The 17,643-nt window shown below is 40.6% G+C and overlaps 1 protein-coding gene across 1 annotated transcript in view; it reads left to right on the top strand.

The window, feature by feature from the left end:
• LOC119420287 (transcriptional regulator ATRX) overlaps positions 1-17,337 on the top strand; it is a 63,192-nt gene extending 45,855 nt beyond the window's left edge. The window contains exons 14-35 of the mRNA XM_037687675.1: positions 1,870-1,960; positions 2,078-2,263; positions 2,383-2,518; positions 2,728-2,837; positions 4,555-4,698; positions 4,767-4,944; positions 5,037-5,174; positions 9,792-9,967; positions 10,048-10,165; positions 10,377-10,507; positions 11,353-11,477; positions 12,118-12,191; positions 12,288-12,435; positions 12,518-12,612; positions 12,705-12,810; positions 12,901-13,078; positions 14,119-14,310; positions 14,382-14,525; positions 14,631-14,702; positions 14,796-14,891; positions 17,042-17,170; positions 17,245-17,337. Of these exons, the coding sequence (XP_037543603.1) occupies positions 1,870-1,960; positions 2,078-2,263; positions 2,383-2,518; positions 2,728-2,837; positions 4,555-4,698; positions 4,767-4,944; positions 5,037-5,174; positions 9,792-9,967; positions 10,048-10,165; positions 10,377-10,507; positions 11,353-11,477; positions 12,118-12,191; positions 12,288-12,435; positions 12,518-12,612; positions 12,705-12,810; positions 12,901-13,078; positions 14,119-14,310; positions 14,382-14,525; positions 14,631-14,702; positions 14,796-14,891; positions 17,042-17,170; positions 17,245-17,337 (2,860 nt within the window). The remainder of the gene's footprint in view (positions 1-1,869; positions 1,961-2,077; positions 2,264-2,382; positions 2,519-2,727; positions 2,838-4,554; positions 4,699-4,766; positions 4,945-5,036; positions 5,175-9,791; positions 9,968-10,047; positions 10,166-10,376; positions 10,508-11,352; positions 11,478-12,117; positions 12,192-12,287; positions 12,436-12,517; positions 12,613-12,704; positions 12,811-12,900; positions 13,079-14,118; positions 14,311-14,381; positions 14,526-14,630; positions 14,703-14,795; positions 14,892-17,041; positions 17,171-17,244) is intronic.
• The last annotated feature ends 306 nt before the right edge of the window (positions 17,338-17,643 follow it).

Below are 17,643 nucleotides of genomic sequence, written 5' to 3' on the forward strand. Positions count from 1 at the left end.
TATATATATATATATATATATATATATATATATATATATATATATATGTATAAAGGCATTTTAAACTCTTCCCACACCCTTCCAATATTCTAAACAATGTTTCTAAACTCTAAACGCTCTAAAAGAGCACAGAATGTCATGATTTCAGCTCCATGCCTCCGCTGCTCTCAGTTACCTGCAAGCGCTCTTGGCCACACCCACTTCTACACTCTGTACGGATAACAGCTGATCAGCTTCAGCATGAAGTTTAAACTGCAATATGGGTTGCACAAAGGTGCAAGAGTGTGCTTTTTCTGCAGCTCTGGGCTGCACAAACAGGTGCTAAATAATTTAAAATACTTTATTTTAAATAAAAATTCCATGCCAATCGTGCAGCTCATCCATCAATCAGCCAATTGTGTGTCATGTCCAATCTTATTTTGAAAAACCACGATGGAGCGAGTCCGCGATAAACGAACTGTGATGTAGCAAGGGACTACTGTACATGTGTGTGAATAAGAGGGAGGCATGTGGAACAGTGAGGCTACAAGGAGCAGAGGTCACAAATGGCACTTTGCCACCGTCTCACCTCTTCTCAGTTTTACACAACACTGCACCAGTTAATGGTCTTTCCACTGTCTGTATCCACCCCACTGAGCTCGGTTTATGGGACCACCTTTTTTTGGTTCCAAGAAGGCTGCTCCGAGTGACCAATTTTGATGTAAGCAGACAGCAGCCGTTGATTAGCCAGCGGAGCTACTTCACTGGATGACCCACCCAACAAAATTGCAAACTACATCTGAACTTCCACTTCCTCGTCATATTTATGGATGGCGCCACTAGAAATGAGCACATTTACCGAGCAATATCAGAGATGATGGCACAGCATGGTTACATCCGGACTCCTAAGCAGTACTGAGATAAGCTAACAAAATTCTAATTTGATTATAAGGCGATTAAGGACCACAATGGGCGGAGTGGCTGTAACATAAAAAGACCATCTACAATCCCACCCACTCTGCATTGACAATCAAAACAGGTCAACCTCACTGTAGTGATGAATCATCTACACCTGAGAAGAACCGAGAAGAGGTGAGCCGAATGGAGCCGCACTTACCAATGGCAAAGTGGCAATAGGTGCAGAATTTCAATGACTTGGGGTTAACTTAGACTCAACTGGTGTTGAGGTTCTCTTTAGGAGTGATGATGAAGAATAAGAATGAGATCATCAGAGGTACAGCACAGGTTGAACAACTGTGAGATAAAGTTAGAGAGGCCAGACTGAGATGGTTTGGACATGTCCAGAGGAGGGACAGTGGGTGTACTGGTAGAAGGATGCTAGATGCAGCTGTAGGAAAAAGACAAAGAGGAGATATATGGATGTAGTTAGAGAGGACATGGAGGTAGTTAGAGTAAGGACAGAGGATGCAGAGGACAGAGTGAGATGGAGGAGGATGACTCGTGGTGACCCCTGAAGACAGAAAAGCCAAAAGAAGAACACTGATGTATGCACATGTCCTTTGCCTGCTACCTAAGATGCTATGCTCTGAGTGTTTGATGTGGCTGAAATATCTAGAATTTCAGGATTTACTCAGGGAAAACTCAGAGAATTTTGTTTTCATGTAATGCTGGGAACCCTAGTTTGGTAATCTGCTGTATTAAGAGCTTAAAATAAATAAAAAAAATACAACTAACTCAAACACAAGTCTGCTATCCTGGACAAATTATAAACTGAGTAAGAAGTACAGTAATTAAATAAATTCTGAAATTATGCACGTCATGACTGTGGTACCAGTACAAAAACACTTCCTTGATGTGTCTTCCTTCCTATGTTACTTTATCTCACTTTTACCCCCGTGTTGTCTTTTTTTTTTTTTTTTTTTACCTCAGTTTTGACACAAATGAAGACAGGGAGACATCTCGTCTCAAAGAGAACACACAAGTGCAATACATTTTGCTGTCTGACACCAGCATCGAAAAGGTAGCAGCTGATGTTAACGTTTTTACCAAATTTCACTCATTTCTTATATCTTTATTTTGAAGAAAACTAACATGCACCTGCTTATTTTACTTCTTGAATTTCTCTGAATTTGAGCAGAGTAATGACGAGGATTCAAATGAGGAGAACAGCCAACTCAAAAGCACCCCGAAAGGCCGCAAAAAGATCCGTAAAATTATTGAGGACGAGGACCTGCGTGCTGAGACTCAGGAAGCCCTCAGGGAGGAGGAGGAGAGACGCAAGCGTTTGGCAAACAGAGACCAACAGATGGAAGACAGGAGAGAGGTATGAGTTTATATTAGCAATGTTAACTCACTTTTCTAATAAGTCGTACATTACAGCTTTGCTAGCATTTCTAACTTCTCTCAGAATTTAACAATTTGGTTATCATTATTATTTTCCAGATCATAGATGATGAGCAGTCTCAGTTGTGTCCCATCACGACCAAGCTGGTCCTGGATCAAAATGAAGAGACCAAGATGCCAATTGTCCAGGTGCACAGGAACCTGGTTACAAGACTGAAGCCTCACCAGGTGGACGGTCAGTCTGTGCTCTTTGAAGAGAACAGTAACGAACACAGTTTGTCTCTTTTCCACAGCACGGGCTCTGAAATGGAGGTTAAATCATTTTGTGGTTACCTCATTTGGTTGTTCCTAGTTTACATGCTGCACAGCTTATTTTAGCCTGATCTTCCCGGTAAAACGAAAATTCCCGTGGGAAACTAGAGTTTTATTGTAATTGTCCAATAGGTGTCCAGTTTATTTGGGACTGCTGTTGTGAGTCTGTGAAGAAGGCCAACTCCTCTCCTGGATCAGGCTGTATACTGGCACACTGCATGGGACTGGGAAAGACTCTGCAGGTGAACATTTGAGTTTCTGTATTTACTTAAACAGTTCTTTGGAGAATAAAACCAAATATGTGACCCGTGGCAAAATGAGTCTGCATGAGCACAGGGTGGAGTTCAAAAACAAGGAAATATCCACTTTTGCAATAATTGAGACAACATCCAACAATCCCTGTAACTAAAATAGCATAAAATCTACCTTTTAAGTCAAAGTTTTGTAACAGGTATGACTTCAAAAATAATCCTTTAAACTTGAGTCCTTTTAATTTACTTTAAAATTGACCATTTCTCTCTGCTGGTAAATCCCTTCATGTAATGTCTGGGGTCATAATAAAGCATGAGTATTCCCCTTTTAAAATATAGGGATAGATTTCCTAAAGACATTACCCCAGACCAATAAAAATTTAGTTTTCAAACCTGGCACCTTTATGAAACAAAGTAGCTTGTTGCTAACCAGGTGATAAATCGCCAAATTTCAACAAGTTTTATATATTTTGAAGAATTTAAGATGAAGAATTTGAAATGTCAATAACATAATAATAAAAAAAAACTCATTGTGACTTAATTTGCTAACACGGATCACATATTTTAAAATTGCTTGATAGTTGCCAAAAAAAACAAAAAAAAAAAACATAGTTCTATAAAACACTAAAGCGTGCACTGGTCACGTGACCTTGTGATTAACTGGAACAATGGCAGCCATTACTAAAACGGTCAAACGTCTGCACTTGGTGTTTTGACTAAGTAGGCCTGATTAAGGGCTGACTATATAAAAAATGTCAATAATAATAATAATAAAATGTTTGTAATATATTATTTGAATGTATATAAATATGTAAACATGCCAGAAATCTGTGCCCTATGTATGTTAGCAGCAGAAAAGGGAAAACGTCAACATGTCTTCTTTCACAAGTCAGCAGATTTGATCTTATTTACCTCAGTCTGAATGTTATCTGACCAGAACTGAAGCTAATAATATAAATGTTTAAAAGTAGCCAATGAAGCTGATGTAATGGCTGTTAATTAATGAATTGGCTCGTATTCTTCTGTGGCAGATATTTCTGTGCTGTACAGGCTGAATCATGCTACAATTTAGTACAAATGATTAAATAGTACAAGCTGCTATTTTCTCTGTTACAGTTCATTTTCTGCTCTCTTTGACTGAATTCTAAAAAAGTACTTTTTAATCTTATGTATGGATTACACACTGATTACTGCAATTAGCTGCAGCTAGCAGAGCCTACATAAACATAATTTACATGTTAAAAAGGTTAATTACAAATTCATCAATTAACTGAAGTTGTAATTATTTAACCAGCTAAAAGTCTTCAAATTATTAAAAGTCCAGTCATCAATTATTGACTGACTTCAAGTCTAGTTTAGATCATCATTAGTTAGGCCCAATACATTTTCCTTCTAACATCTAGCTGTTTGACATGGAATTAACATTAATTATGAATTATATGAAGTTACTGTAGATGTATTAATAATAATTTGTGACACAGATCCAGTTGGGCTTGCTGTTAATTAAACAGTTGTTGGCTGTGAGCAGTAGCTCGTTTTGGACGCAGTCAGATCTTCTCATGTCACAAATGTAAACAATGGAGTGGACGGGCAGAGTACATGCATGCTAGTGGTTTTATAGAACTCTATGACAAAACCACAGTGTTTCTTGTAATCCAACTAGTTTGTTCAGTTCTACCCCCATGTTCACTGTGGTTTTATTTCTCAGGTGGTAGCGTTCCTTCATACAGTGCTGCTCTCATCAAAGCTGAACTTCTCAACAGCCTTGGTCATATGTCCACTTAACACCATCCTCAACTGGGTCAGTGAGTTCAAGAAATGGCAAGCTGACATGGGCGATGATAAAGTTAAGGTAAGCGATAAAATAATGATATGGTTTTGGCCTGTCAATGTGTTTTAGTTCATAAAAATGTGCTCCAGGTGACAGAGCTGGCTACAGTGAAGTCTCCCGCGCTGCGTCTCAAAGCTGTGCTGAAGTGGCAGACAAACGGAGGTGTGCTGATAATGGGGTACGACATGTACCGCATCCTGTCCCAAGGCCATAAAATCAACACCGAAGAGTGGAAGAAATTGTTGAAGAGTGCATTAGTGGATCCAGGTTCAGAAACTTTGTAAAAACATGCATATCAAAATACTTCCTGTCTTTTGTAATTTCTTTGCTCATAGATGTTATTTTATTTTATTTTTCAGGTCCAGACTTTGTGGTTTGTGACGAGGGGCACATCCTTCGCAATGAAGCTTCGAGGATCTCCAAAGCCATGAACACCATCAAGACCCAAAGAAGGGTGGTGCTAACGGGTACACCTCTTCAAAACAACCTTGTTGAGTGTAGGTCTTCACCACCACATCCTAACAGATATAAGGATACACTTCTTCTTACCCCCTTCTCACTTTTACGTATTTACCCTGTTTTTATGTTATATTGAGATTGATGCTGTAAGAAAATATTACATAATTTTTTTTTTTTTAATTTTGATTCTGTGAGCTCCAGCAATGCCAGTTTGCCACAGATTTGTTGGTCATAGGTTTTGTAACATAAAACCTCATTTCTTTGTAGGAACTTTAAAACATCACATACAGTATACTCCACATAAAAACCACAATAATAAAAGGTACATAGCAGTGACCCAACAATACAATTACACAATCTTTTGCTATGCATGCAAATGCTCTGGCTGCAAAGCCACAATATTGTGACATACTTGTGGCACTGTTATGTGTAATATCCAACAATGTTCAGTCAGGTCATCTGGCTGGTTTCTTTTTTTTTTTTTTTTTTGTGCTGAGACGTTTCGCCCTCCATCTGGAAGGAGGGCGAAACGTCTCAGCTCAAAAAAAAAAAAAGAAACCGTCCAGATGACCTGACTGAACATTGCTGGATTCTATACCTGAATTATTGAGCATGGACTTTGGCGTTATGTGTAGTAGATGTTGCCAGTGCTCATCTTTGCGTATCATTAGTGTATTGTGTCTGCTTGGCGTCACCTTTTTTGTTGGCTGTTCTCTCTTCAGCGTTCGCTGCAGTGAGTAATTCTCCTCCTCCATCTCTCTCTGTCCTCTGCATCCTCTGTCCTCTCTAACTGCATCCATGTATCTCCTCTTTGTCTTCTTCCTGGCAGCTGCATTTCTAACATCCTTCTACCAATATACCCACTGTCCCTCTTCTGGACATGCCCAAACCATCTCAGTCTGGCCTCTCTAACTTTATCTCCCAGTTGTTCCACCTGTGCTGTACCTCTGATGATCTCATTCCTAATCTTATCCATCCTTGTCACTCCTAAGGAGAACCTCAACATCTTCATTTCCACCACTTCAAGTTCTTTCTCCCGTCTTTTTGTTCATGTTCCTGCCTCAAGACCATACGATATAGTTGGTCTCACTATTGTTTTCTAAACATTTTCTTTCACTTTTGCTGCCACCCTTTGGTCACAAATCACTCCTGAAACTTTTCTCCATCCACTAGTGATGTTACCTCTAACACCGAAGCTTCAAAGCATGCTTCAAACTCGATAGGGTAGTTATGCTGAAGCAGTGGGCCGGAGCTCGCTTCATGTGACGTCACCGATGACGTGTGAACCACTTCACTGCTTCATTCAGACCGAGTAAGCTGACTGCTTCGAGTTGACAGGTGGAGTTTCAATCATTTGGTGTGATTCAGTGTATTTAAGATGCTCAAGCCCCGGTTCACGTCCCCGTTCTACACGTATTACACGTTATGAACAGCTCTTGTTTTTTTATATTCAGACAGTGGTTCATTTGAGCTGGATCCTGTCAGAACAAGATCCTGGAACTCTATAATTTTGACCACTCGGATCCGCCAACTCCGTCCCTAAAAGTCCAAAGTCATCGCGCATTTTTATTTTGATTATTTATTAAAAGTACAACGAGTGGATGTTCTGGCCGCGCCACGCTCCTGCCAGCAGAGACATGGACTGCATGTCCCGCGGGGAGCGTCTTCATCCTCCTCCAGCTGTGCGCCCTGAGACAGGTGTTTTACGCACAGCGTCTCCACACAGCTCTGCAGGACGCGCGCACAACTGCTGTGTCGGAACTCCTGCGTACATTACAGTGCATAACATTTCAGACATAATAAATAAGCTTACAGTAAAAAAAACAAAAACGAGTGAAATGTTTGATGTGTATTACATCAAGTATCAAAACAACGGCACTAATTAGTCAAAATAACAGCAACCAAAATATTGAAAAGACAATTTATCTAAAATAAATGGATGGATGATCAGTGAGATTGGAGCAGAACACACAGGACTGAATTCAGCTGAGAAGAGTTCAGGTCGGCTGTGTGTGTGTGTGTCCGGGGGGAGGGGGGGGGGTAGGACACCTGACAAGACTGTCAAGGACGTGCATTCATACACAGGCATAGTAATTTCAATTCAACCTCTATTTATACAGGTTTAGCCTTGAGCCTCGTCAAGAGAGACCTGTTTTTAACCAGTTTATTCAAATGTTTAACAACCTGTTAAAATACACCAAAATGCAGGAAATGGCATCTCTTTTATTCCAATTTTTCTGAGGGAGGACACACGGACCCTATATTTAAATATATATAAATATTTCACCACTAGATGTCACTGAAATGAACCTTTGAATGAATGAACCCAAGTTCAATACAATTGGAAAAGTGGTTCAATACTGCTTTATTGCTTCATTTGGCCATCACTACCATCCACTCCATCCTGCCTGGACTCTCCTCTTCACCTCTTTACCACACTCCTCATTTTCCTGGACAGTGGACCCTAAGGACTTGAAGTCCTGCACCTTTGTGACCTCTGCTCCTTGTATCCTCTGTTCCACCAGCCTCCCTCTCATTCGCACACATGCACTCTGTCTTGCTACGGCTGACTTTCATTTCTGCTCTTTCAAGTACATACCTCCACCTGTCTAGTTCTCTTCCACCTGTTCCCTGTTCTCACCATGTACCATCTCACAACATTGCTCCTGCGTACATTTTGTGTTGTTGGAGTATATGTTGCATTGTAACAGAACCAACAGCATCTACATGGCCTTTTATCAGTACCAGTTGTGGAATGCGTCCAGTCACATGACTTGTACCAATATATGCTGGATTCTATTTGGAGATTAGGTGAGCAGAAGACAAATTTCTAATTAGATCTGCCCGAGTAGAGCAACAGAGAGTGTTAGTAAGAACACAACCCAAATGATAGTTTGTAAAACCAGCTACAGTGGGGCAAAAAAGTATTTAGTCAGCCACTGATTGTGCAAGTTCTCTTACTTAGAAAGATGTGAGAGGTCTGTAATTTTCATCATAGGTACATTTCAACTATGAAAGACAAAATTAGGAAAAATAATCCAGAAAATCACATTGTAGGATTTTTAAATAATTTATTTGTAAATTATGGTGGAAAATAAGTATTTGGTCAATAACAAAAGTTCAACTCAATACTTTGTAACACAACCTTTGTTGGCAATGACAGAGGTCAAACGTTTCCTGTAAGTCTTCAGCAGGTTTGCACACACTGTTTCTGGTACTTTGGCCCATTCCTCCGTGCAGATCTCTCCTAGAGCAGTGATGTTTTGTGGCTGTCGCTGGGCAACACGGACCTTCAACTCCCTCCACAAATGTTCTATGGAGTTGAGGTCTGGAGACTGGCTAGGCCACCCCAGGACCTTGAAATGCTTTTTACGGAGCCACTCCTTCGTTGCCGGAGAGGTGTATTTGGGATCATCGTCATGCTGGAAGACCCAGACACGTTCCATCTTCAATGCTGTCACTGATGGAAGGAGGTTTTGACTTAAAATTTCACGATACATGGCCCAGTTCATTCTTCCCTTAACAAGGATCAGTCATCCTGTCTCCTTTGTACAAAAACAGCCCCAAAGCATGATGTTTCCACCCCCATGCTTCACAGTAGGTATGGTGTTCTTGGGATCAGCATTCTTCTTCCTCCAAACATGACGAGTTGAGTTTTTACCAAAAAGTTCTATTTTGGTTTCATTGAACCACATGATATTCTCCCAGTCCTCTTCTGGATCATCCATTCGTCAGGTCCCTCTGTGTAATGCTGGGATTTTTGCGCATCGTTCTCATGATCATTTTGACCCCACGGGATGAGATCTTGCGTGGGGCCCTAGATCGAGGGAGACAATTGTCTTGTATGTCTTCCATTTTCTTACAATTGCTCCCACAGTTGATTTATTCACACCAACCTGCTTACCTATTGTAGATTCACTCTTCCCACCTGGTGCAGGTCTAAAATTTTCTTCCTGGTGTCCTTGGACAGCTCTTTGGTCTTGGCCATGGTTGAGTTTGGAGTCTGACTGTTTGAGGCTGTAGACAGGTGTCTGTTATACAGATAACAGGTCAAACAGGTGCCATTCATGCAGGTAACGAGTGGAGGACAGAAGAGCTTCTTAAAGAAGAAGTTACAGGTCCGTGAGAGCCAGAAATCTTGCTTGTTTGTTATTGACTAAATACTTATTTTCCACCTTAATTTACACATTATTTAAAAATATTACAATGTGATTTCCTGGATTTATTTTCTTCCTCATTTTGTCTCTCACAGTTGAAGTGTACCTATGATGAAAATTACAGACCTCTCTCATCTTTCTGAGTAGGAGAACTTGCATAATCAGCGGCTGACTAAATACTTTTTTGTCCCACTGTACGTCACAAAGTTTAGCTTTTAACAGAACGTGCTTCATTGTTTTCATGTGTCGACCTACCCAAAAATAATTTCAAAATATGCCATTTGACAAAATACAAAAGTGTGCCTGCATAATTTTTTGGACAAATTGTGTTTTTTATTTTACTGAGTCTGACCATAGAATTTGAAGTCACCCTGTTTTAAATGTGGTTATAAACCTTTTCATCTTTGAACACTGATGGTTTTGGAAGACTCATTTCTGTGAGCTAAAGGTCATTAATGGACCAAAACACTGAGGATGTGTTTTATTTTGTCCCTGCAGATCACTGCATGATGAGCTTCATCAAGAAGAACCTGCTGGGCTCTCTGAATGAATTTCGAAACCGCTTCATCAACCCCATACAGAACGGCCAGTGTGCCGACTCCACCGCGAAAGATGTCAGGGTTATGAAGAATCGAGCACACGTGCTTCATGAAGTATTGGCTGGATGCGTGCAGGTAAATAATAAAAAAGTCAATTAGATGTTTTTTTAATGTTTTTATATTCCAGTTTGACAACACTGTTCATTGTTTCATAGAGAAGAGATTACTCTGAGCTGACCCAGTTTCTGCCTCCCAAATATGAGTATGTGCTGGCAGTGAGGGTCACCCCTCTTCAGTACAAGCTGTACCTCCACTACCTCAACCACGTCTCAGGTAAGAACACGTCTTCTTAAAAAAACAGCTGTGAGATTAACCCATAATCCCAGATTTACAGTAACGAACAGTCAATGATAAACCAACTGAAATGTTTCATGACAAAATTATGCTGTAAAAATGACCACAACCTAAAATGTCTTTAAATGTTTTACTCATTTTTGAAACAGAAACCCAACTATAAACATGCCTTTGTTTATTTTTCTCTCAGTGGGGGGGTCTGAAACCACAACAACAAAGATGAGGACCGGAGCAAACCTCTTCAAGGATTTCCAGGTTCTCAGCCGAATCTGGACTCATCCGTGGTGCCTTAAGCTCAGCGACCTCAGCAAAGAAAACAAGGTTGAAGAAATTTGCCTGCATGTTGAATCCTCATCAGTTTTACCCGACATGTGGTTTAAAATGTGTTTATTCTTATTGCAGCGATATTTGATTAAGAAGAATCAAGTTAGGACAGCAGCTCAACAGATGAATGTAGAAACCATTGTGGCTGAGAGGTAGTCATTTATTGTCCTAATATGATTTTTCAATTAAATGAATATATTAATACTTTAGTTATATACTTTGTACTGAATTTACCATATTTTCTGGCGTATAAGTCACAATTTTTTGCATAGATTTGCTAGTCGTGCGACTTATACGCCGAATCAACTGGATTTTTTTTCCCCATATTCATGACGTAATTTCTGACTGACGCTTTAAATGTTCATTCATTCATACTGACATGAACCAGAGTAAACATTACCCAATGCAGCCGCTAGAGACACGAGAGGGCCCTCTATGCTTTTGACAACTATATTTTGTTCCTCTACCCCCCCCACCCCCCCCCCACCCCCGGCAACACAAACACACACACACAAAAACATTCACTTAGAGACTAAAAGGAAGACGTGAGTAAAAGATAATGGATGGATGGATAGACCACTGAGAAAAATTTAACACAAGTAAAATTCCCCCAAACAAAAAATCCTATTTTGCAGAAGAAAAACTGCAGGTAATAAAATATGCAGCCCAGAACAGTCATCAAGCAGAAAGAAAGCTTGTAAACGGGTGGGGTCCACGCAGTCTTCCCAGGGGATTCAACACGGCGGAAGGGACGGCCACACAGCGGCGGAGGATCCCCCCTTGCGGGGAACTTTCCCTCTGTGTCTGGCTGGCTCCCGCCGGGTGCGTTACCTCCGTGGCAGTGCGACCGGCTCTGGGTCATCCTGGAAGGGTTCGGGGACGAATCGTTCCTCTGCCGCCGGAGCAGGGAGGAAGGAGCAGCGAGGCGCATGATCCACGGCCCCGGGAAGAGAAGCGAGGTGCAGTTGTGGGGACGCTTTAGAGCTCACGTTCCCCCACCTGCATTTTGCTGCTTCCTGGGGCCGTGGATCACGTGGATCACGTGCCTCGCTGCGCCGAAGCAGGGAGGAACACCTGGAGCAAACATGTTTACCGTATTTGCTCAGGGTCAAAACAGCTTCATTTCGCCTGGGCGGCAGAGCGCCCAGAGCTCCCAGGATTTTGAAGCTGTTATGATCATTAAAGTGCATTTATTAAAGAAAAGTTCAACTGAGACAGACCTTTGTTATAATGTCGAACAAACAAATAATAGTTTTTAAGTGTTGATCTTGTTAAATTTCGAAGAACTGCAATGAGTCCTCCTGTGCACGCTCCCATGGCCGTTTTTTTGCAGCCAATCAATTTTTGGCACGACACCGGCCCACGTTTCCCGGGGGTCAGCGGTGATGCATAATAAATGTGACTTATACGCCGAAGCAACTTGTATATGTTTTTTTTTTTCCCTCTTCCTGATTTTTTTTTTTGACTGATGCGACTTGTATGCCAGAAAAACGGTCTACATTTTTTGACTGTATGCAGAACTATTTAAAATTATATTTAGAAAAAAAAATCTGTATCTTTTCTGTAATTATTATTGTTATGGTACATTCATAAACTTTCATTCAAAGACTCAAAGAAGCAGAAGAGGATGGTGGAAGCAGCACGATTGTTGATGCCCCTGAAGATCACCCAGTGGTGGAAGGTATTACAGGAGGTCTATTTGTCACTCCTATAACCAATCCCCCCTTTTGTCAATAGTTTGCTTCTATAGTTTTGTTGTGTCTTACATCTTGTGTAGGAGTGAAACCAGCAAGCAGTTTGAGTCAAAGTAAGGGCTGGTACAAGAATCTGCTGCCTGATGGTGACGCTAAGATCCTGGAGCATTCGGGGAAAATGGTGCTTTTATTTGAGATCCTTCAAATGGCTGAAGACCTAGAGGATAAAGTGTACGTATTCTGGCATAGTGCAAAACTATTTAAACCGTTAATTGTGACTACATTTCACGAAAACCAATTCCTTTTTCTATAGGCTGGTCTTCAGTCAGTCTTTGATCTCATTGAACCTAATTGAGGATTTCCTTAAGGCTTCCCATCGTGCCAGAGATCCATCCAAACCAGTGACTGGTATTATAATGTTTACAGAATAATAATAATTTAGATTAAGTTTATAATTTTAGCACATACGTTTTGATTCCTGTGTTTTCTTGTTTGACCAGAGGGCAGCTGGATTAAGAATGTAGATTATTATCGGCTCGATGGCTCCACCAACGCCTTGTTCAGGAAGAAGTGGGCGGAGGAGTTCAACAACTCCGCCAATGTTCGGTATGCCACTGGAATAAGACAAACAAAAAAAATTCAGTTTCCATTTCACTTTTTATTTAATTTTTCAAAATGTTTTCTTTTTTCTTTTAGTGGCAGGTTGTTCCTCATTTCAACAAGAGCCGGGTCACTTGGCATCAACCTTGTTGCCGCCAACAGAGTTGTAATCTTCGATGCTTCGTGGAATCCCTCGTACGACGTACAGAGCATTTACAGAGTGTATCGCTTCGGGCAGCTCAAACAGGTGTTTGTGTACCGCTTCCTGGCTCAGGTAAGCACAACGGGCTTCAACTGAATCAGTTAAAAAATCTGCTTGTTTTAAAAAGGATTCAGAATGGTTTTGTTGTACGTGTTTTTGTCCCTCGTTGTGGAGCGAAAAGGGGAAACTGGAAACCGTTCATGTTGTGAGCTCGATAACTTGAAAAATTAGTGACGTACCGACCTAATTTTCCATGTGTGGCTACATCTAGGCATAAGAAAGTTTCATTTTTAAAATTGGGCTGCCACGTCCAAATCCAAGATGGCTGCTGCTAAACATATGCAAACCTTATGAGCTGGACAACTTGAAAAATAAGCAACAGGTCAACTTTCTTTTTAGTATGTAAGAAGGGTTTCTTTTGAAAATGGAGTTGCCACTTCAAAATCCAAGATGGCCAAGGTCGTCATGTAAACTGACATACCCCTATCATTTGAGGAAACTACGCGTTCTAGTTTTTATACTGCTTAAAAGTAAAGTTTCCTCAAATGACTGCAGTGGCCAAAAGTTAATCTATGGTGGCCACGCCCTGACTTTGTCGTACCTATGTAAAGGAGATGTGTTGCACTGCGTGAGGCAAATGATGGTCACACCAAATACTGACTGGTTTTCAGACCACTCTCCCCAATACAGTAAAAGTAAATTACACATTTTTAGAGAGGCCTTTTATTGTGGGCAGCCTAAGGCACACCTGTGCAATAATCACAGTTTAATCAGCATGTTGAGACACCACACCTGAGGTGGATGGATCATCTCAGTAACGAACACAGATTTGTGGCAAATATTTGAGATAAAAAAAAATAAAAAAATAGAACCTGATGAACACCAAGTATATTTTGTAATGTTCAGATACATTAAACTCCAGATTTGAAAAATGCTAGACTTTTTCTTTCTCATGATTTTTTGCTGCGTAAACTAAAACAGATATTCTTAATTTGTGGTGGATGGATATCTTACGTGATAAATAATCATTTAGATGAAAAATACTTTTTTTTTTTTTAAGAGTGGGTAATTTTAAGACTTTTTAAAGTTTTTGTTTAAAATCTGATCTCCAGGGCACCATGGAGGAGAAGATCTATGACCGTCAGGTGACCAAACAGTCTCTGTCCTTCAGAGTGGTGGACCAGCAACAGATTGAGAGACACTTCACTCTGAACGAGCTGACTGAACTCTACACGTTCGAACCCGACCTGCTCGACGACCCAAACTCTAAGAAGAGCAAGCGGCCCTCGCCTATTTTACCACTGGTGACTTGACTGACATTTTCTTTGCCGCATCGGTTGCAGAAACGTTATGACGGGTTGTGTCTCCTCCTCAGGACAGTGTCCTAGCGCAGCTGCTGCAAACCTGTAAAGACCAGATAGTGTCCTATCATGAGCACGAGTCTCTGCTGGACCACAAAGAAGAAGAGGAGCTCAGCGACGCCGAGCGCAAAGCTGCGTGGGCCGAGTACGAAGCCGAGGTGAACAGTTGCAGGAATCGAGCTGTAGCTCCTTAAACAACAGCGTTTTATATTATATTCTTTCATTGTGCTGTATTTGAATGTTTTTCATGTGTTTTCCACCAGTCAAACACAGTCTGCCACCCAGTCAGTTCCAGGAAGGACTCTTTGGATAAAAACACCAATGAGAAGCTACTGGTAAAAAATAAAAAATAAACGTCTTAATTGTTCTTTGAACCACTGCAGGTTATGTTTGCGTGGCACTAAACCGCCATTCAACTTTCTTTACAGCAACTTCTGAACAAAAGCAGAGCGCATGTGTCATTAGCGTTCCTGACTCTGCATAAGATGACGTCCTACTCCGTCGAGATCTACAAGCAGCGACTGGTGAGACTCCTTGACAGAAAGACCCCAGGTCCAAACCGGGGATTGAACCCAGGACATTTTTACTGTGAGGCAACAGTGCTAACCGCTAAGCAGTCACGCTGCCATTTTTTAGGCAAAATGAAAAGGAATGAGAAATATTTAACATTTAAAATATATTTTTTGGGCACCAGGTAACATGTTGGCAAGGATTTGGCCCATGGGCATTAAGTTGTACAACAGCAGGATCCTCTGCACTCTGTCTTTATGCCCATTTGTTTTATATGCGAGACGTTTACCTCCACTACTCCCTTCTTTTCTGAAGTTCGACTTGGAGTCTAGTTGTACACTTTACAAAAATTAAGAAAATTTACATTGAAAATATGTAACTTGCGCAAAATAATTGTTGAATAATTTTAATGCAACATTTGACATTCTTGGGCCTTCTCTGAAGGCCTAGAAGGCCCTAAGGATTCCCTTCTGCTGTTGACTGACATACAGCAGAATCTAAAATTCAGTTGAATTAAAATTGGTTTGCTATTCCCCCGCCTCTCACACAGTGACAGCTGCACCAGTGACCCACAAAGGAAGAAGTGGGTAAAGACAATGGATGGATAACAACCACCTTTATCTCATGACTTGACAAATAACTGAATGTTTCATGTCAACTCTTCATTGATTTGACTGGGTTGTTACCTTAAAGAAACAGTTTGGACAGTTTGATGCTGGGTTCTGTGGAATGGTTATAAAACTGTTGCCTGTTGTAAACAGCACTTTGAATACCTCAGTTTGGAGAAATGGTAATAAAGTCCTACAAATAGACAAGCTAGCTGGTTATTCAAACACAGCAACGACCAAAGTGGGTTGCAGCTGCCTTAAGACAACTTTAATCTTCCTAATGTCATGAAGACTGTTTTATCAACCTTCTAAAGCTCAGTCAGTTTAACATTATGCATTTATATCAGCCGAAACAGCCTCTGCACTCGAAGTGCTGCTGCTGCTGACACCGTTTGTCAGTCTTGGTAAACTAGAGGGATGTAATTTCCTGAGAAAATGCAGGGTGAATGTATTGCTGAATGATTTTTGCTGAAAGCTGCTGAAGAAGTTGAAGCCAGCTGAAAAGGTTTCATGGCCAAACTGCTACTGTTAGTTGAATTACTACAGCTGAAGTTTGGTGAAAGCAGGACAATAAAAGTGGAAAGCAGCAGAAATGTGTTTTTAAAAAAATAATAAAGCTGAGTATAGTAGAAATGGGCAGAATAAGCTGAAATGGGCAGAGAGGCTGAGTAGTTAACAAATGTTAGCCAAAAAGAAACTGAGGAGGAAAAAGCTGAAATTAGCCCAAGAAAAGTAGCTGAAGAAAAAAAAAAACTGCAGTTGGCAGAGGCTGAAAGTAGCAGAGTTGAATTTGTTAGACAGAAGCACAAAGGGCAAAGATTAGCAAAATAGCAGGAAAAAAGCTAAATTTACCTGAAAGGAGCATAAAATGCTGAAATTAGCAGAATGAAACAATAAAGGACAAAAAATCTGAAAGTAGCAGAAAGAAGCTGAAAAGCCGAAGCAGTAAAAGATTTTAAACAGCTCAAATGGTTTGAAGGATGTGAAGAGCTCCATTTATTTTCAATTAGGAAAACCATGGGCGACAAAGCCAAATATTTAAAAAGTAAAAATAGCACAAACATTAAAACTCTTAGCAGGAATGTCTTGAATGAGCTGAACGTTTTGATTTAGGAATTGTTGAAATAGAATAAAATTTACTGTACAAGTTACGTATTGAAAAACATCAGCTGTGTGAACGATTTGGAAACATTCACACAATAAAATTTATTAACAAAAAAAATGAAACATTTATAAATTAGCATTTGAATAAATCGCTGTGAATTTTTGGCGACTGGAGGTATTTTAAAACGCTGGCAATACCATGTTGTCTGTGTTTGGACTAGCAGCTGTTAGCTTGTCCGTTCATCACAACAGAGGTCATTCAGAGATCTATCTGCAACAGGTAAGATGTTAACCGTTTACAACCTTTCCATTGAACCCTACCTTCAGATTACTCTTTTAAAATTGTGCATGCTCTCTTGGCTGTCTCTCCCACAGTTCAGAGCAGGTCAAAGTGGGAAGTATGAAAGTATAAGTCCTCAGAATATTCGCTGACTTGATGTTTTGTCCCACAGCGGCAGCAGTATCCCCTCCTGCCTGAGCCCGAGCTGCAGATGAAGGCCGAGTTCTGGAAACAGTGTGACGATAAGAGGCGGGAAGTTACACAGGCCTTTTATCGAGACGCTCTGGCACAGCAGCAGTCGGTAAGTTGAAACGCCTGCCTGTACATATTTGTTTAAAATTGCTTCCCTGACGTTTGAACCGTGTCCTTCCGCAGCTCACGCTCAGAATTCAGGCCATCCTCAACAAACGAAGGAAACTCGTGACGCCCATGATGGTCAACGCTACGAACCAGCCGGAACAGACATGAGGAATGACACGATGAATGTGCCTTAATGTGGAAAAAATGTGCCTTATTGTGGAAAATCTGTGATTTTCCTTCTTTTAAACAGCCTTCTTTTGTTTCTGTAGCATAAAAAGTAACAGGTTCTATATTTTTACTGTGCGGTTTTGCATCATAAGATGTCAAATGAAAATTAGTGTAGGAGTTTGATTTTGAGGTTGTGTGCACTTTATTAACCGACACCAGAAATGTAACTGCAGTTCACACGTTTTTTTTTTTTTATACACTCCTGCACTCCTTTTTGATACATTAAGTCCCTTTAAGGTTTTGCAG

The sequence above is a fragment of the Nematolebias whitei genome, chromosome 14 (genome assembly GCF_014905685.2).
Source record: "Nematolebias whitei isolate Nwh7 chromosome 14, NemWhi1, whole genome shotgun sequence".
In the NCBI taxonomy this organism is placed as follows: Eukaryota; Metazoa; Chordata; class Actinopteri; order Cyprinodontiformes; family Rivulidae; genus Nematolebias; species Nematolebias whitei.